Source organism: Camelus bactrianus, chromosome 20, assembly GCF_048773025.1.
Source record: "Camelus bactrianus isolate YW-2024 breed Bactrian camel chromosome 20, ASM4877302v1, whole genome shotgun sequence".
In the NCBI taxonomy this organism is placed as follows: Eukaryota; Metazoa; Chordata; class Mammalia; order Artiodactyla; family Camelidae; genus Camelus; species Camelus bactrianus.
Genome location: NC_133558.1, coordinates 22004174 through 22025056, shown reverse-complemented (window position 1 = coordinate 22025056; position 20883 = coordinate 22004174). Strand labels below are relative to the sequence as shown.

General features: G+C 37.6%; 1 protein-coding gene and 1 non-coding gene across 2 annotated transcripts in view; one reads left to right on the top strand and one right to left on the bottom strand.

Moving 5' to 3' along the window:
• The window catches only part of NUDT3 (nudix hydrolase 3), an 89250-nt gene that overhangs the window by 33244 nt on the left and 35123 nt on the right, over nt 1-20883 (top strand). Inside the window, exon 2 of the mRNA XM_074348510.1 lies at nt 13669-13779. Coding sequence (XP_074204611.1) covers nt 13669-13779 — 111 coding nt within the window. The remainder of the gene's footprint in view (nt 1-13668; nt 13780-20883) is intronic.
• On the bottom strand, nt 11072-11174 carry LOC123615088 (U6 spliceosomal RNA). The gene has a single exon (XR_006722622.1). It is a non-coding gene; the product is annotated as a U6 spliceosomal RNA (small nuclear RNA).

The following is a 20883-nucleotide window of genomic DNA, read 5'->3' as shown; positions in this document are numbered from 1 at the left end:
CATTTTGTCCATTTGTTCATGCCAAAGAACTGGAGTTATCTTTGACTTCCTTCTTTTGCTCACAGCCCCCACATCAGGAATTCTATTGACTCTCCCTTTGAAAGAAGAGTCAGAACCTTATCACTCTCTCACTACCCCCACTGCTACCTGTTTAGTCTAAACGATCATCACTTCTTTCCTTGGACTATTATGTAAATCCTCCTAACTAGTCTCCTTATCCCATCCTTGTTCCATCTTGCAGTCTGTTTTCTACACTGCACATCAGTGATTCTGTTAAAATATGTGCTTAAAACCCCTCAGAAGGGGTGTTCTTCTTTACTTGAGATAAGATCCCAACACCTTACCTTCTTAATTTGTTCTGTGAAGCCCTCTGAGACCTCCCCCTTCCGCTGCCTCATTTGCTAATTCTTCTCTAGCCACTCTGGCTTTCTTACTTTGACCCCAAGTACTTCATTGCCTCAGGGCATGACCTTTGCCTGAGATGCCCTTTCCCTGGAGAGCCAAAGGCTTGTTTCCTCACTTCAATCAGATTTGTACTCAAGACCTTCCCTCACCTCCCTATCTAAAAGAGTACTCTGTTAATTTCTTCTTCCCTATTGACCTTGTTTATCTTGTTACTACATACCATCTGACATTATTTTTTTTTTTTGTCTTCTCCCATTAGATTGTATTTTCCGTAAGAGCAGGGTCTTTGTTTGCTTTTTGTCTAGCCAGAGTGCCTAGAACAGTGATTCACATGGAGTAGATATTCAGTGAATATTGGTTGAACAAGTGAGTGAGTGAGTGAGTGAATATATGAATTCTACCAGTATATTCACATGTGGGAAATTGTTCATGTATAGGGCTATTTATCATAACATTGTTTTAATAGCAGAAACTGGAAATGCCCAAAATGTCCATCAAGAGGTCTGGTTAAATAAATTATGGTACATCTGTATAATAAAAATCTCCAGTAGTTACTGTATGATTTCATTTACATGAAGATTCGGAACAGACAAAACTAATTTGTCTGTAGTGGTATAAATCACAATAGTGTTTGCCTCTGGGTCAGGGACATTGACAGGAAGGAAGTGTAGGGAATTTTCTGGGGAGATAGAGATGTGTATCTTTATAGGGGTGTGGGTTCAAGTGCATGCGTAAGTCAGACTCATGAGACTGTGCCTTGATGGTCTATACATTCCAGTGTGCATGAATTATACTTCAGTTACAACAAAGCACAGTTCCTAAAAATGGAAAACAACAGAAACAAATGAATCTAACCATATACCAAGCTTGTGGCATAATCATACAGAAAATAAATCTTTCATGTGACTTTAAAACAGTATTTTGATTGAACATCTCTAGTGGGATCTATCCATAGGCTAAGAACTACAAAGAAATCTTAAACTGTACTTTGTTTTATGGTTAATGGTATTGTTAGTTTGAAACTTACATTATGGGACAACTCAGATAGATGATTATGTTATTGTTAGATTCAACATTAAAGAATTTAAGCATTAAATCCAAGAAGTTAAAAAGCTTAGTACCTTTTAATCTGAAATGGAAATACCAGTGTGACACATGATTTATTTTTCTTTTCAATTATTATTCTTTTATTTTCTTTCTAATAGTACATATTTCTTGTCTGTCATTGAAAAGGCTTAGAAGCAATGACAACATAATAGCATCTAGTACCTAAATTGAAGTCTTTAAATGTCATTTCCCACTAAAAGGAACAGGGGCTCCTTAGAGAAACAGTTGAATTTACATCTGGAGCCAGAAGTACTTAACATGAGCTTGAGATATCATACAATAACAAACAGCAAGAAAACTATCCAAGATTAAAGATTTATGTCAGAAAGACATGAGTTAAACAAGATTTGTGAAACATTACTGGTAGTATCTGTGTGGTAGGTGTATGGGTGGTTACTATACAGTTCTTTCAACTTATCTGTATGCTTGTCAGTTTTTATAATGAAGTGCTGGAGAAAAAGGGGACAGGAGCCACCCTGAAGCTGTTCTGGCTGGTTAAAGATGGGAGCATCAAAAGATAAATGACTGCATTTGACTGAAACACTGAAATATAAAAATCTAGTCAATGATGCAGCAATAACAAGGTGTGTGGGGGTTGCTTAGGCACTATCTCATTATTCTGAAAATTAGTAAATAAGGAGGAAAAAAATCAAGCATTTACTTCGCCTTTCCTATATTTACCTCTACTCAAACAGTCAAGGAAGGAAATTGCTTCTTTATAGAATTCCAGCTAATTAATAACTATAGAAGGGACAATAGAATCAGTAAATGACCACTTACATTCCCTAATGAGATCATGGATATAGATGGCTGTCATTAATAGATACTAAAACCATTAAATGAAAGGCTGATGGTGAGTTCTATAATGGACATCATGTGACAACATTTAAAACCACAATTTTATCTTCTCATCACTAAAAATGTTGTCAGATCTTATGTAACTCGCAGTGCAGTGTGATAGGAGGCATGTAGCACCATCAGTGAAGTTTTCTTGCCAAAACACCAAATCCCAGACTGATCAAGCTTCAAGATCTAATGACCTGGGTACAGGAAATACGGGGTCTGCTAGAGGAGCAAGTTGACTGTTACCACAAGGGACAGCATTAGCAAATGCAAGAACTGAGAAATACTACAGGATAAATGATCTGTTTTGTTCAACAAATAAATGACTTGAAAACAAAGAGCCAGGTCAGGGAACTGTTTTAGACTAAGACTTGTCATATCAACCAAATGCAATGTATGGACCTAGTTTGGTTCTTCATTTAAATAAACCAATTCTAAAATAACATTTTCAAAACAATCGGAGCAATTTGAATATGGCCTATTTAATAGATGGTTATAGGAAATTGTTAATTTTTTTAGGTATAATAATGACATTATTTTTTTTAAGCCCTTATCTGTTAGTGGTATATAATTGAAAGTATTTAGTGGTAAAATATATTGATATCTGGGATTTGCTGTAAAATATCCTGGGAGTAGGGAATAGGTAAAACACGGAGAAACATTAATAATTATTTAAGCTGAGTAATGAATACTTGGAGATTCATTATATTTTCTCTCTACTTTGTCTATGTTTGGAATTTTCTAAAAGAAGTTTTAGAAAATACCACATGATCATTAAAAAAAAAAAAGGAAGTTCTTTGGTATGTAGTGATGAAATGATCCCCATGATTTAAGTGAGAACGTGAGATACAACAGTGTGTATGTTGGGTTACTATTTGTGTTAACAAAGATGAAAGAAAATAATATTCAAGACATCTTCATAAGAAGTGCCTCTGGAGATGGAGGTAGGAGACAAGGTCTCTCATTGCATATTCTTTTGTACCTTTTCAACATGTGCAGTGTGTACTGTTGAAAAAATAGATTCTAAAAAAATAGAATTAGGAACTACAATTCTAGACACATAAACTTGTGTAATTTTAGAACAATAGATTGTTAATGGTGGAAGAGTTTTAGAGATTATTTGGACTACCTCATTTAGAAACAAAGCTGAATTGTATACATATATATATTTTTTAATTTTTTGCAGTTGTGTGGCTGATTGGCTGGAAGAGGCAGACTTGTAACCTGTCTCCTGACCGTCCTCTATAAAGTAGACAGCATACAACTGTGATTTAAATTTTAACATCTTAAATTAGATTGAAGGGGGAGGGTATAGCTCAAGTGGTAGAGCACATGCTTAGCATGCAGGAGGTCCTCGGTTCAGTCCCCAGTGCCTCCAAAAGTAAATCAACCTAGTTACCTCCCCTCACCAAAATAAAACAATTAAATAATACAATAGTAAATAAAACATAAAGCTATTAAATTAGATTGAAATATGATTAATATATTGGGGACACAATACCTGCCTTTTTACAGCGTATTCCTATAGCTCTAAGACTGTGTGTGGGAAAATAATGCAGTTTATGGATGTCAGGAATGCTGTTCCTGTGGCCTCATTTGTTTTAATGACCTCAAGAAACATGAGCATTCTAAATATTTCATTCACCCCATTTGGCTTTCAGAAATTTCCTAGGGAATAATGCTTGGCATTCTTTTGGGTCAATTATAAAAGTCTTCAATGCTTGTTCTAAAATATTCAAGCTGTACACAAGGTTTTAAAGTGAAATGCCTCCTCCTCCTTAGAGCCGTTGATTGTACTGTACAGAGACAACTATTGTTTCTTGGGTGAATGCTTTCAAATGGACTTCTAAATTGTGGTTTTGAAGTTCTCACAATATACAGAGAGTGTAGGAAGCTTAAGTTCTCCTGTAGTATCTCAGACTATTTTTCCCTTTCCCACCTGCTCCTCTCCTGTATTTCTTTTTTGAGAAATGGATATCTCTGTCCAACTATTGACCTCAGTTAGAAACCATAGCTTCTACATCCCTTTCACTGCACCCTCATTTCTGACTAGTTACTGGCTCCTGTCATTGCTGTCTCCTAAATATGACTTGAACCCACTTGCTGTTTCCCATCTCCAGGGATGCTGATTATATGCTGCTCCCTTATTCTCTGACTGAACTCTCTGCCCCACCTCCCCATCACTCATTCAGCCTCCATATTCATGCTTCTGAAACACAAGTGAGATTGCCATTTTCCTCCCCCAAAACCAAGGAGGATTCCCAGTTGCCTTCAGTTGTTGTAACTCTTTGATGAGCTTTTTATACGGACTTTTTATACTGGTCTCAGTTAATTTAGCAGCCTTCTCTGTTGCACACTTCCTCCTTCTTGTCACTTACCCTTCACGGTATCAAACTAGTTGAATTTCTCGGCATACCCTGGGATAATGTACTGTTGCCCGCATCTGTGGCTTTGTAATTGCAGTGCCCCTTGTCTGGAACACCTCTCTTTTCTAGTCTCAGTAAATTTCTCCTCTAGGCCCAGATCAAATGTTCCCTCTTGAGCAGTATTCTGAGGTCCTCTCAGAATCTTCTTTCCTCCTTAGTTGTCCTTATGAACATGATGATATGCCTCCTTGGGCCCTTCATTAGATTAAGGGCTGGCAAACTTTTTCCATAAAGGACCAGTTAGTAAATATTTTTGCCTTTATGGGCCACGTGATCTCTGCGAAGACTTCTCAACTTTGCCATTGTAGCTTGAAAGCATCCATTGACTAGGTAAATGAATGAGCATGGCTGTGTTCTAATAAAGTTTATTTATGGACACTACAATTTGAATTTGATTCTTTTCAACCCTTTGAAAATGTAAAGACCATTCTTAAGTCATTAGCCATAGAAAAATAGGTGGTAGACTAGATTTGACCCATGGGCCACAGCTTGCCAGATCTTGAATTAGAGAGTGGGCTATTCAAGTGTAGGCTTTATATATTTTTATGTATCTTTGCGCACCTCCCCTCCATGCCTCAGTTCATTTCTAAGCAAATAATGACTAGACAGCAGTGTCTTTTGAGTAAATGCTTAAGTAAAGAATTACTTGAAATATGCTAGTTTCTAAACAAATGTGAAAAATAATGAAACTTCACATTGAGAATTATTAGTCATTTTTTTGTATTTATTAATAAACATTTCCAGAAAAGAAAGTGTAAGAAAAAGTTGCATAATTTAGAGGAGTTCACAGTCCCTTGCTCTGTAGAAGACAGCTCTGGCCAGGAAAGATGTAAAATAAACAAATTGTCTGTTCATAGAAGGGAATAGTGGAAAGTGCTTCAGATTCTTAATTTGAATCAAAGACTAGTTTAAAGTGTCTTCTCCATCTTTTCCTTTTCCTTGTACCTGGCCTGGAGAAAATCATGCCATAGCTTTATCCAGTAGTGGCTAAGTTTTCAGAGGATTTTTCATATGGGGCTAGCTACATGACGAATGTACCAGGCTCTCGGTCCCCTAATGGTCAGTCAGGCATATAGACTATGGTTTGAATCCTGGCTCATTGCTGACCCTTTCTTTGCCCTTCACCACATCACCAAATCATCTGTTTTGTTTCCTCATCCCTGTAATGGCGATAATTATATAATGCCTGGCTTGTATGATTGTTTGAAAACTGGAGGTAGTATATTAAAAATAGAGTATGTCAAATAGCAGCATCTAGCATAAAGTGAGCAGTGAGTGAATACTACCTGCTGTTGTTCTTATTTACTTCCCCCCATGTTAGTCTTTTTTTTTCTTTTTTTCCCAGCAGTATTTACAAGAGTTGTGGGAGGGGGTTAAGATTTACAGGAACAACTCAATCATTCCAATAAGTTATGCTCAGACAGTGTGATCTAGCAACTTTAAGACTTTGTTTTTATTTTTATGTAACCCCAAATACAGACAACTTTACTGGTTTCTTTAGTCCTCTTTTTAGAAATTAAAAAAGTTATTGAATACCAGGCAGTATAAAGTGCTGTGTGTGGTTATCTTAACATTTGGACATTAATTTGGAGAGACAGGGCAGGATACTCAATCCCTTAGAACTCTAGCAGTATACGCCATACCCTTGGACTCATACTTAAGAATAATATTTGTGTATAATAGTTTATATCTGTGACTACCTTTTTATATTGCAGAGTAAAAACTACAGAATATCTGTTCATAGCACAGTCTTTGTACTAGGCAGGGAATTTCCTCTTTTGTTAAATAAACAACCTGATTAGCTAGATAAAATAAAGGGATTTTGTAAACTGACTGCTTATGTCAACTTTTTCCTCCTTTTTATCAGTATTTTGAGCTCTTGGGTGGGGGAAAATAGCAAAAAGATAAAATGGCTCTAAAACTCTGGAATTGAAACTATTAGCTCTTGGCCCTATGATAATTTATTGCTTTAATTTGAACAAGTTATTTTAACTCATACTCAGCTTTACTTATCTATTAAATATTTTATAGGTCCTTGTGTGCAAGAACTTGTGGCAGCTGTTTTTTAAACCATTCTGTAAAAAAAAAATAGTAATTTTATTTGGAATCCAAACAACTGCAGATAATTATTCACTATTATGTTGGTCTTATTTTTTAAGAAGGGATGCATAAATGGTTAGAACATGCTTAACTGTAGAAGCAGTTTTCAGGGCATGTCACAGATTTGACAGGGTGCAGCCTTTATGCCATCTGGGCTACCAGCAGAGCTATCTGGCAGTAATGGCATTGTTGACAAGTTGTCAAATGCCAGGGGCATTGCATTGTTGGAATTGAGATTATGTGAGGTGCATTACTATAGGGAGTTTTCTGGAAATTAGTAATATGTCTAAGATACATAGCTTGCTAACCAGGATTTTCCATGATGTAGATTATCACCATAGATAATTGATTTTTTAAAGAAAATATTTCCAGAACTTTAACCTGGGATACCTAGAGTATAGCTACCCCTGCTATACTATTGGCAGTGGGAATGGAAACTTGCCAGACACCAAGGGGAGTGGAAGGTACGTAGTGGGAGTGGGATTGGCTTCTCCAGCCAGAGCTTTGCAAATGCACATATTCTCTCCTTTATTAGTCTTATCATGGCTGGAAGGGAACGAGAACATTGTTTCTCAGATCTCTGTCTCTTTCTCTCTTTTTAGCTCCAGTCCCACATTTATATGATTATCTACTAGAAATATTATTAGACATCTCATTGAACTCTCAGATTCTTATGTTCAGACAACAACTTCCCTGTGGTTCCCTCCTCCACTCACCCTTCCACATTCTCCTTGGAAGGCAGTTCCACCACTGACCTGGCCCACATCCTGTCAGTCACCTGGGCCTGTGGACTCTTCCTTCTATATATCTGAAATCTGTCACTTCCTTCCAACATGCACTTTTTTCCTCGTTCTTTCTCAGCCTGAATTAACTGCAGACACATACCTGTTACCAGGTTTGCCCATCTCCAGCCCAAGTCAGAGTGACCTTTCTAAAATCCAAATTAGGTTATGTCATTTCTCGGCTCTAACAACTTCAGTTACTTACCCACTGTCCTCAGGTTTCAGTCCAAACTCTTTATAATTGGACCCCGGCCTTTTTGTTCAACCTTCGTAAGTAACCCCATCTGTATGCTCTCTGCACTTTTTTTTTTTTTTTTTTAAAGCTGTTGTTTCTTCTCTCAGCCACTGGTCCATTTTTTCACTTGCTCATCAAACATTTATTGGCCAGTTATACGGGTCAAGCTCTGTGCTTAAGGATAGAGTGTGAGGCAATCAACAGGTCCTGAAATCTTTCACTGACCTTTCACACTGTTAGTCAGGATAGACTAGGTTATGCTGCCATAACAAATTTAGCCTGAAATCTCATTGTTTTAACACAACAGAGTTTTATTACTTGTGAAGATCCCTATCAGTTATGGGTTTTCAGAGGTCTTCTATCTTCTATTCAGGGTGCTCAGGCTTATAGTTATACCAGCTGGAACTCACTGTGAGTTGGTCACTGTGACAGAGGAGAGAGACTAGATGGGCCTCTCCCTGTCTCAGCCCAAAAGTGACCTGTGTCCCTTCTGCTCATATTTCATTACCCAGAGCTAGTCAGGTGGTCCCATGTAACAGCAAGGGGAGGTTGGATACTGTAGAAAAGAACATGAAATATCTGGTGAACATTATGGTCCTTAGCACAGTCACTGAAATATAATCAGTCACCCTACTTCTTGTTGGTCTCATCCACTGGACTTTAAATTTTTCTGAAGCTGAGGCTCTGCAGCTGAGGCTGTATTTGCCTTGCTTTGTGTCCCAGCACATGGGCATACAGTAGGCTTCTGATGATTATTTTGGTTGAATAAATATCCTTTTCGAACTTGGATTCAACTCAAGTCACTTCCCTTAAGAAACTGTCCGTTACCACCCCTCTACTACCTCCCCCTACCCTGGGTTAGGTGTCTCTTTTCAGTGTCATTGTGGTATCCTGTGCATACCTCAACCAAAGCACTTGTCGCCCTGTATTAGTACTCTTTAAATTGTTCTCTTTCCACTAGTTACTCAGTTTAGATCTTTAGGGCGAGGACTGGCTTTCTTTTATATATATCCTTTTGAAAATTCGTATTAAGCAATATTAAAGCAATTTTTAAAAACCTAAGAAATTAAACATTACTGTTTCACCTGAAGCCCTTTATGTAAATCTCCTTCCCACTAGGTGTATCATTCCCATACATTTCTTTATTCTGTCACTGTACACATGTCCCTAAGTGATATAATGATTTTTCCCTGTGTCCATGTGGATACCATATTGTCCCAGGAGGTCCACGTGTATCGTGAATCGAAGAGTTCGTATATGGATGGATGTGTTTTGTGGGTTCATTTATCCATCTCTGTATGGGTATCACCTGTCTTAATGACAAGAGCTTCACAGAAGGTCTGATAGCTGGTTGGCCAGTCCCCCACTTTGATCTGCCTCAAGATTGCAGAGGTTTTAATCTCTGCATCTCCCATTCCTGGCTTATGATAATGCCTAATGAATATTTGTTGAATAAATGACAAATTCTTTTTTTTTCTTGGTGTGTCATTTTCAGAATTTTTTAGGAGCTTTGCCATTTAATTTCTTTTTAGATAATTGGTATTTAAAAATCAAGTTTCAGAATAAGAATTTACTGATCAGTACCCCACTTACTATTTTATAAGGTAGGAAGGAGTAAAGCCTCTGGTTAAAGTAAGGAATATTTTGTTTTGGTTTTTGCAGTGCATTTTCAATGGGTTGTCAAGGAAACTTACTGAGGGGAAGAACCTATTTATTGGTAATAGCATTTGCTTTGAACTATGACTGCAAAGTAATGTGGCTTGTTTTCTCCAGCCTCAGGATGATATGTAGCCTTACTTCATACAGTCATGCTTTGAATGTACAAAACAATAACACTGGCTAGATTTACTAGTTAATATTTCACATTGATTGAAATTTAGAAATTAAATTATACTGTTATAATATGTTACAGGTTTCCTTTTCTTTGCTTTAGCTTTGAAATGTCTCTGTAAAGGTCTTTCATTTGGACTGTAACCTAATTGGATGGCCCTAGTTGGCATTTGAAGCAAATGCTTAGGTTTATAATGTCTAGTTGACACTTTGCCAGGAAGTGGGAGAACTCTAGGAAGAAGGATTACATGTTGTTATGTATTTAACAATCAGTAAAGGATTAACCCATTTGTCAATTTTTTCTTCTTGAATCTCTCTTGTCAATTAGGTAGAATATTACTTAAACGTTATTGTCTAGACTCTTTGGAGGACTTTTTTTGTTTACACTTTTTGGCTTGAATTAACAAACATGATTATACTTGGGTTTATTTCTCTTTTGATAAGGAATTTTTAAAAATGTAATATTAGCCACAATTATTAAGGAGAATGGATGTGGCAGTGATCTCCTTTTTCCTTAATGAAAATAGTATATTACTTTAGCTTTATAATTTAATATAATAAAATTAAGGATAATCTTCTGGAAGGCCAGTCCTCTGACATGTAGACTCTGAAGAAGAAAGTAATGGCACTGACTACATTAGCTTTTAAAAAATTACTGAGATTTTATAAAGCGATGGACACCCCATCAGGAGATTTGTGAGAAGAAAATAAAAATTGATGCTTTCATGAATGGATCATACTAAGTGAAATAAGCCAGAAAGAGAAAGAAAAATACCATACATGATATCACTTATATGTGGAATCTAAAAAAAGGACACAAATGAACTTATTTACAAAACTGAAACAGACTCACAGTCATAGAAAACAAAGTTATGGTTACCAGAGGGGAAAGGAGGGGTGGTGGGAATTCCAGATTTGCAGATAACTAACTACTATATACAAAATAGATAAACAACAAGGTCCTACTGTATATCACAGGGAACTATATTCACTACCTTGTAATAAACTGTAATGAAAAAGACTATGAAAAGGAAATATATATGTATAACTGAATCACTATGCTGTACACCAGGAATTTTTTAAAAGATTAAAAAATTACTGTGATATGAAAACTGATTTTATTGAGCTAAAGTTCACATAACATAACAACCATTTTATTTATTTATTTGGTTGGTTTTAAAATAGTTTAATTAAGAATTATTTCCAATTTACAGATCACGTTTGGAATAAAATGACAACTATTTATGTACCCAGTGCTACCAGAGCATAGCATTTACTCATTTTCTTTCTTTTTTAATTTTTATTTCTTATAACAACCATTTTATTTTATTTTATTATTTTTTTGAAATATGGAACGCTTCACAAATTTGCATGTCATCCTTGCACAGGGGCCATGCTAATCTTCTCTGTATTGTATAACAACCATTTTAAAGTGTACAAGTCAGCGGCATTTAGCAACCACCACTTCTATCTAGTTTCAAAACACTTTCCTCATTCCAAAATAAAACCTTGTACCCATTAAGCAGTTATTCCCTATTTGTCCCTTCCTCCAGTCCCTGGCAACCACCAATCTGCTTTCTGTCTCTATGGATTTACCTCTTCTATATATTTTATATAAATGGAATTATACAATATGTTGACTTTTTGAGTCTGGCTTTCCCTTACCATAATGTTCTTAAAGTTCATCCACTGTGTCACATGTATCAGAACTTCATTACTTTTTATGGCTAAATACTAATCCTTGTATATATATGCCACATTTTGTTTAGCCATTCATCCATTGAAAGACATTTGAGTTGTTTCTGTTTTGGTTCTTGTGAAAAAATGCTACTATGAACATTTGTGTCTAAATGTTTGAGTACCTATTTTCAGTTCTTTGGGGGTATGGTATATACCTGAGAGTGGAATTGCTACACCAAATGGTAATTTTATGTTTAACTTTTTTCAGGAACCACCAGACTGTTTTCCACAGTGCCTAAAATATTTTACATTCCTACCAGCAATGTATGAGGGCTCCAGTTTCTCTACATTCTTGTTAGTACTTGTTCTTTATAAAATTATAGCCATTCTAGTGGGTGTAGTGATATCTTATGGTGCTTTTACTTTGTACTTTCCTAGTGACTAATGATGTTGAGTACCTTTTCATGTGCTTATTGGCTATTTGTATATCTTCTTTGGAGAAATGCTATTTGTTGTTTTGTCAGAGTTGTAAGAGTTCTTTATATATTTTTGGATACTGGACCCTTATCAGATGATTTACAAATAAATATTTCCTCCCTTTCCGTAGGTCGTGTTTTCACATTCTTGATAATGTCCTTTGATGCACAAAAGTTTTAAATTTTGATGAATTTGAATTTATCAGGGTTTTTTTGTTTTGTTTTGCTTCTCAAGCTTTTGTTGTCATGTCTAAGAATTTGCCCTATCTTACCAAATCCAAGGTCATTAAGATTTATCCCTGTTTATAGTTATAGCTCTTATATTTAGGTTGCTGGTCCATTTGAAGTTAATTTTTGTATATGGTGTGAAGTAGGAGTCTAATGAGTCTTATTTAAAAGCTTAATTTCACAGAACCTCTACGTTGTATTTTTAGTATCACTTGATTAAACATATACACCAATCAAATACTACTGTGGACTTTATCTTAAATTATTCTGCGTTGTATTAATCAAAGCAGAGTTTATATACATTTAAAAATAGTGCTTGTAAGTATAAGACATTATTTTCTCAGTCCATGGGCTCTGTCTTAGTGACTGTATATGGACTCATGGATTTCCTTCTTATAACTCTGTAGTCCCCTCTGAGTCTGCAGACCACAGATTTTGTAGAGGAACATCAGGAGACTCTATCACGACAGGAAGAAAAGGGATAAAAGATGAAGAAAAAGGTAGAATTTCCGAGGCCGCATAGTTGCAGAGCCCTTAAGGGGGAGAGAGGAGATGACTGGAAGGTAGGTAACTAGAAGTCAGTGGTGGGGTCTGTGAGAGCTAGAGAGGAGGGAGTGATATTTTGTGGCAACAAGGATCACTGCAGAGTAGAGGTTAAGTGCTGGAGGGTGGAGGGGTGGGTGGGGAATATGGTTTGGAGTAGGGATGGAGGCTCAGAAGACATCATCAGAAAGTGGTTGTTTAGGGAGCAGTTGAGGATTCCTTTAGTTTTGGAAATAATGCCAACCCAGCTCTACCTCCAAATGAGGAGTCCAGCTATTTAGCATCTGTCCTAGAGAGTGGTAAGGAAAAAGAACTAGGGAAGTTCTAGATTTTATTTCAACCATGACTAGAATGTTGGTTACGTTTGAATTAGTAACCTGTATTCTGAAACGGTTTTGTGTATGTGTTTGGTTGCTTTCTTTTCATTTCTTAATAAAATTTCCTAGTAGAAGAATCCCAGTTTTATCTCAGCTGAAAGTATGATGCAAAGAAATGTTTCCACTCCTCATGTTAGAGAGACGGTTAGGTTCACAGAGCACACTTAGAGCTTAGGATGATGTGTAGTATTGGCCTGTGGCCATCTGATGGGAGTGGGAACTGGGACACACAGGAATGAGAACCTTGAAGAGAAAGTTGGGACTGTGGTGCCAGCTAGGCCAAGGCCAGCTCTTGACAGCACTCACAGGCTCATCAGTGACAGTCCTTTTTTTAAAGTGTCATTGTCAGCTCTGTGTTCAAAGGGCTTTAGAGAAAGGAACAAAGGAGAGGATAGATAGGACAAGTGGCTAAGAGTCTGAGGGGGAGGGTACACTGGTTCAGATGCCCTTCTGCTTTCAATAGACAGATTGTCTGCTTTTCAAACAAACAAAAGCTACCCTACAGGAAGTGATTTGGAGAGGTAAAAACAAAGAATGAGTCTTAGGTACTTTTTTTATTGTGATGTTTAAACTCTGAATTTGTATGAATGTGTCTTTTTTGAGTTTTTAACTGTCCATGCCACCTCTGACTTCCAGGTGCTACTTGTGAGCAGTAGTCGCCATCCAGACCGATGGATTGTCCCTGGAGGAGGCATGGAGCCGGAGGAGGAGCCAAGTGTGGCAGCAGTCCGTGAAGTCTGTGAGGAGGTATGCCTTGAGAAGAAAGGGTGCAGCTGTACCCTGTAATCGTGAACTTGTCATGTCTGTATAGCTCTGAAATTATCGCCACTCACTGAATGAACAGACTCACGGTCACAGAAAGAAGGCAAGGAAGGGGTGATCAGATTATCACATGGTAATGTTTATCAGGCACTCTATGGAAGGGGAAGGCTTACTGTAGTGACTGTATCTGATTATACCAGACAGTCTTTTGTGATTTCCCAGGGATCTCTTCCAACACTGCCTCTGTTACCTGTGGCAAAAAATCGAGACTCAAATGGTTCATGAGCCGTATGAAATAAGAGGAATAGGCAGTTTTGGCATAAGTGGCTTATTCTCATTAACCCTTGAATGAGGAAGAAGTGGCCCTTGTTCTCCTATGCTTCCTGGGTCCTGGCAATAGAATAGTGGCTAAAGAAACAATTCTGGTAGCCATAAGCTGTTAATGGTACATCTTGAGAGATAAGAGTATCTTTTATTTAGTGACATGATATTCAACATACATGTATTGAATTCTTGGGCCATGCCCAGTATATCTTACTAGATACTCCAGAATAAACAGTCAAAAGAAATAAAGTCTTGGTTCCCTTATTTCAAGAGCTTACAGTTTTGTTGGGGGAACTGAGAAACAATCTGCAATTCAAAACCAGGAGGAAGGAACTAACGTTTCTCCATAGCCTCTTGCAGCAACAGTGTTCTCTGCTCTGCTTACGTTATCTCATTTAGGAGTCCTAACTCAGTGGTGTCAGTTTTACCACCCCACTTACTTGTCCTGGTCAGATAGATAGTGCTTTTTAGACCCACTTTCTTGTTCCCGAGGAGAGTTAAGACCGATTCTAAGGACATGTAAAATAGAGCTTAGAAGGAAAAAAATCTAAATTCTACATTTCTTTTGGTTTGAGCCCTTGCTGATGTCTTCTTGGACTAATTTAACTTTGGAATACCCCAGGAATTCTTTCCTTGCTGTAAACTCCTGCAGACTTATGTTGGCTCATGTTGCTCTCGTTTTATCATGTATCTGGTATCTATCACTAGGTTGTAACTTCAGAGGACAAAGATTATGTTTCCCATTCTAAATCCTCCCTTCCTGTGCCTAGTACACAGCTGGGTGAACAGAAGGTAATGAATACATGCTTCTAGGACAGATGGAACTGTGGACGGTGCATAAAAGTCCTGAAGAAATACCCAACTGGAAATTATCAGAGTTCTTTTTGACCCAGAAGATTTCACAATTCAAATAAATGTGGTAGGGCCAGTTGGTGGACCTAAGCTACAAAATTTTGATTTAAATCCATTGGCTTCTGAAGCACCTAAGGCAAAAGTGATGTTTGACAGAGTTACCACAGCTCCGTGGATTCAGACAGGTTGTTGGAAGACCTGAAGTAGACTGATGGTTCTAGAATAGAGAGAAAGGAAAAAATTCAGAGACCTTGGGCAAAACTTGCTACTTGGTTTTAAAAGTTGTAGGAGGGGAGTCTGACAGCTTTACCTTTGTGGAGCACACCAGGAAAGCCGGAGAGAGATGTCAAATTGTTGTTACTGTTGTTGTTTTGTTTTTGAATGTTACGGTTGAATTGCCCCTGAGTTATACAAGTGCAACTAAGATGTAGGGGACTAGATGACTGCAGTAGGAATTGCAGTGAGGGATTTAGAACAGATACAGGGTTACCCTTTTGTTTCCTGGAAATTACGTACCATCCTCCGGTAGGTAAAAGGGAGAACAGAGTGGAGTAGGAATAAAGGGGTTGGACACGAAAAGGTGAACAGTGCAGCAACAGATAATTAAACTATACTTTTCATGTGTTCAGTATCTTCCCTACCTCCTATCTTAAAGGGAATCCTGAGTTTAAAATTAAACACTGCCTACCATTCTCAGCCTTGACTTTGAAGAATCCTGCTTGACTTTGAGCAGATTTTTTTCCCCTCCAATCAAAGGAGAGTCCTACCATACCCTGTACTTTATTCCGGCATTATTGAGAGGATAAAGAATAAGGTACCAAATAAACCAGATGTTTGTACAAGCAATAAAAACTAGAGAAACATGTCATTACAAAGACAATCATTTCAGTGGCTTATATCAAAATAAAATGTAGGGAGTGGGTTTTCCAATTCTGTGTCTATCAACAGAGAATAAGACTTGGAATCAGAGAATGTAGGTAGATGTTTTTTATTGCCCTTGAAGGGTAGGTTTTGTAAGCAGAAACCACTATGCAGGGATTTATTTAGTTTTCAAAATGCTATAACTCTTTAAAAAAAAAAGCACACATTTAAAAACTTAGTTCTTTCTTAATGCTTACAGATCTGATTGCTATATTTATAAGCATAAGAGATTTTACTAGTCACTTTTAAGTGGCCTTTGGATAATACCTAGACCAATTCATTGAAGACTTTCAGATGTTTCAAATAGTGTTTATAAATTTAGTTTGATTGCTTTTTAAAGAACTTCAGTTGTCTGACTTTAAAAAAATGAAAATCTTATGAGGCTCTTCAGCAAAAAGTCCTATGAATGTCGTGTGTTAAACTTACAAGTAAAGTGAATCTTTGAGTCTTTAAATATTCCCATGGCATATACAAATTTAAGATTTTCAGCTTGAAATCACAAGTCAGAAGTAAGTTATTTGATTATACTTTAAAAATCAAGGTTACCATCTAATAGACCAAATTGTCTTCAACATTACAAAATCATAAAATATGTCTGGTTTCCTTCACCCTTCCTGTTAAACTAGGCCAGGACTCATGGGTGACCTTATAGGGAACACTGATCCAGCTCACTGTAGCTCAGTCAAGACTATAACTTCGCAAGGCTGGCTGGCCGTCATGGCATTCATGTGTGTGGAGTGGCTATTGAGTGAGCAATCTGCAGTGTTTGGCACACCTAGCTAACTTTGTGCTTCAGCCTGAAGGCTTTTTTCTGCATGAAGTCTTTGTGATTCCTCTCTGCAGACTTAGTCTTCCTGTGTGTTTCTATTGAAGGCTGTACTTCTAGCATCGTATTTATCATGCTTTATTGCTTTTCTAGTTGTTTTCTGTGCTAGACTTTAGACTCTGTACAGTCAGGTATCATTCTTCCTTGCTCACTGTTGAAACCCCCATGCTTAACACATGACAAGTGCTTAACAAAATAAGTGCTGACTTTTGGTGTGAACACTAGAGCAGCCTCAAATGCAGTTGAGGTAGGCCCTTTTGGGTTATCAGGAGTAGACATACATCTATTAGTCCCTCAGTTAATTGAGGGAGAAGAATGTGACATTACCACAGCAGCTTCCCAGCCAGGCTGTGCAGAATTGGGAACTTAGGTCACAGTGCAGTCAGACCTTGCTAGCAGTGGGAGGATGGACAGTGGGAAGGCAGTGTAGCTCAAGAGCCTGGTCACCACACCAGCGGCCCAGCCTTTCTCTTCCACTGTGGAGGAGCTGCCTCCTAATCTCTTCTCAGCCTCCTGACTTCTGTGTACCACTTTTTGTTTTGTGTTTTTCCTCCCTCTTGCATCACTCACCTGTCTCTTGACTCACTCCGTCTGTCTCATATTCAGTCTTCCCGAGAAAGGACTTGATTGCTTTTGCCTTTGGCAGAGATGCCAGGCCACATCAGCTTCTAGCCATTTTGGAGATGTCTGCCTTAACTTTCGTTAGCTGCTGATTTCTTATTCATCTAGCTGAGCTCAGAGTGACAAGGTCATGTGCTGTAAAATCATGACAACCTGTGCTTTTTTCTCCTTGTTTCTCTGTAGTTGATTTCTAGTTTCATGGCATTGTGATCAGTAATGATGCTTGAGATAATTTCTATCTTAAAATTGTTGAGGCTTCTTTTGTGCCCAAGTACATGATCAATCCTAGAAAATGTTCCATGTGCACTTGAAAAGAATGTATATCCTATTTTTTAGGGGTGTAATGCTCTGAAAATATCCACCAACTCTAGTTTTTCTGTTGTATCATTTAATTTCTCTGTTGCCTTATTTTCTGTCTGGAAGATCTGTCTAGTGATGTTAATGTGGTGTTAAAATCTCCGACAATAATTGTATTCCCATCAATTTCCCCCTTTATCTCTGTTAGTAATTGTTTTATGTCCTTAGGTGCTCCTATATTGGGTACATATATATTAATGACTGTAATATCCTCATCTTGTATTACTCCTTTAATCATTATAAAATATCCTTCTTTATCTTTTTTTATGGTCTTTATTTTAAAGTCTGTTTTGTCTGAAATCAGTACTGCTACACCTGATTTTTTGGCTTTTCCATTTGCATGGAATATCCTTTTCCATCCTTTCACTTTCAATCTATGTGTCCTTCTCCCTAAAGTGGGTCTCTTGTATGCAGCATATTGAAAGTTCTTGCTTTATTATCCAGTCTGCCACTCTACGTCTTTTGATTGGAGCATTTATTCCATTAACATTTACAGTAATTAATGATAGATGTGTATTTATTGCCATTTTGAACTTATTTTTGCAGTTGATTTGGTATTTCCTCTTTGTTCCTTTCTTCTTCCTTTTGTGGTTTGGTAATTTTCCTTTGTATTATCTTGGATTTTATTTAGTTTTTGTGACTCACTTGTAAGTTTTTGGCTTGTGGTTACCCTTTTTTGTAACTCTATTAATCTATTACTATGACTGTTTGTATTAAACAGATAGTAATATAAGCTCAAACCCATCCTACCGAGAACAAAAAATTAAAAAAAAAAAACAACTCTGTATTTTCTTGCTTCCCTCTCCAACTCTTAATGATTTAGATGTCTTCTTTTACAATTTTGTGTTTATTCTATTTGTCATTTATGATAGTTATCACCTTTCCAGTTATGAGTTTCTCATTTTTGTAGCATACTGCTTCTTTTCTATTTAGAGTAGACCTGTCAATATTTCTTTCAGCATGGCTTTAGTGTTGCTGAACTCTTCTAGTTTTTGCTTGTCCATGAAATTTTTTCTCTCTCCTTCTATTCTAAAGGATGTCCTTGCTGGATAAAGTATCATAGGCTGCATCTTTTTTTCATTCAGGACTTTGAATATATCTTGCTACTCCCTTCTGCCCTGTAGTGTTTGTGTAGAGAATCAGCTGAGAGCCTTATAGAGGTTCCCTTGTAACTCAGTTTTTCTCTTGCTTCCTTTAGGATCATTTCTTTATCCTTGACTCTGGCCATCTTGATTATGATATGTCTTGGTGTGGGTCTGTTTGGGTTCTTCCTGTGTGGGACCCTCTGAGCTTCCTGTACTTGGATATCTGATTCCTTCTGTAGGTTTGGTTTCAGTCATGATTTCTTCAAATACCTTTTCAATCCCCTTTGTTCTTTCTTCCTCTTCTGGAGCCCCTATTATGCATAGATTGGCATGCTTTATATTATCCCATAGGTCCCTTATATTGTTTTCATTGTTTTTTATTTGTTTTTCTCTCAGCTGTTCTGATTGGGTGTTTTCTGTTGTCCTGTCTTGTAGGTCACTTATTTGTTCCTCTGCGTTATCTAGCCTGCTTTGTACAGCCTTTAGATCAGCTCTCATCTCAGCGAATGAGTTTACCAATTCTACTTGGCTCTTTATAGCTTCAATTTCATTTTTGACATATTTTATATCTCTTAACACTATCATTTTTAGGTCCTTCAGTGCTTTGATCACTCCTTTTTTGAAATGTTGATCTGGTAGGCCATCAATGTCTCTTTCATTGATCATTCTTTCAGGGGATCTCTCTTGATCTTTTAACTGGGAGTGGTTCCTCTGCTTCTTCATATTGCTCATATCTCTCTGGCACTGTGGCTTATGGAGTATCAGTTATCTATTATGGTCCTTGAAGAGTTTATTTATTTATCTAAAGCCTATGCAGGAATAAAACTTTAAGAAAAAGAGAATTTTAAAAGGAGGGAAAAAAAGGCTTTGAAAACAGTGTATAATCAATAACAGAAAAGCAAGCTGAAGCAGAATAGCAATCGAGTTGAGATGTCTTTTAAAAACCTTAAAAAAAGGGAGAAAAGATCAAAAAACAATATTTGAAACCTGTATATAATCAATAACAGGAGATCAAAAACAAGAAAAATAAAAATATAATGAGGTGGATTTTTAAAAGTAATAATAAAATATTTTAAAATAAAAATTTTAAAGGGATTAAAACTGGAGACATATACAATTGTTTAAAAAGTAAAAATTTAAAAGGTAATAGAAAACAGAACAGATTTTTTAAAAGATAAAACGAGAGAATTTTAAAAGAAGGGAGAAAAAAAGGTTTGAAAACAGTGTATAATCAATAACAGGAGATCAAAACCAAGAGAAATAAAAATGAAATAAAAGAATAATAAGATTTTAAAAGAAAAATTTTTAAAGAGTTTAAAACTGTAGACATACACAATTGTTTAAAAAATAAAGATTAAAAATGTATTAAAAAATAGAACAGACAAAAAAGGATTTAAAAAAAAGGAAAGTGTTCTCCTGGAGATTGTGCACTCTTAATGATTTTATCGAGAAGTCTTTTTGTCTTCGTTCTGTTTTGCAAACTCAGCTTGCTGTTTCCAGAGGCCCTCCGTTGGTGCCCTCGTCTGTGCTGCTCTCAGTGCCTGTAGACAGGCAGATCGTGCCCCCTCCCAACGCTGGGTCAGGTGGTGTGCTCCATCACGGTGGGCGGGCGGGTCACTACCCATCCTGATGCTGCAGTCAGATGCTGCGCTCCGGCGAGGTAGCGGGTGGATCGTGCCCCCTCCACCGTGGTCAGGTGCTGCGTTCTGCCAGGAACGCCAATCTCCCTCTCCCTGCGCCAGTCGCTCCGCTGCTCTGTGCAGCTGCCCACTCTGCCTCTGGTCGGCGCTCCGCAGGTGGGCTCAGGGAAGACCACGGAACGGACCCGCCCCTGCCCCGTGCAAAAAACCCAACTCCTTATTTGTCTTGGTGGCGCAAGTTCTCTGAGGTACCAGGGCAAAAAGATCCTGTCTACCTCGGGCTGTAAACAAGACTCAGCTCTGCCTAGGAGGTTGCAGAGCCCCCAGGTGCGGATTCAGGTCTTGGCTCTGCCCCCGCCCTGGCGCTGCACACAGGAGGAGAGGGTGGCTGTGCCTGTGGCTGCGCCCCGCCTCTCTTCTCCCGAGAAGGGCCAGTAATGGCGCCGTGGGTCTGAGGATACAA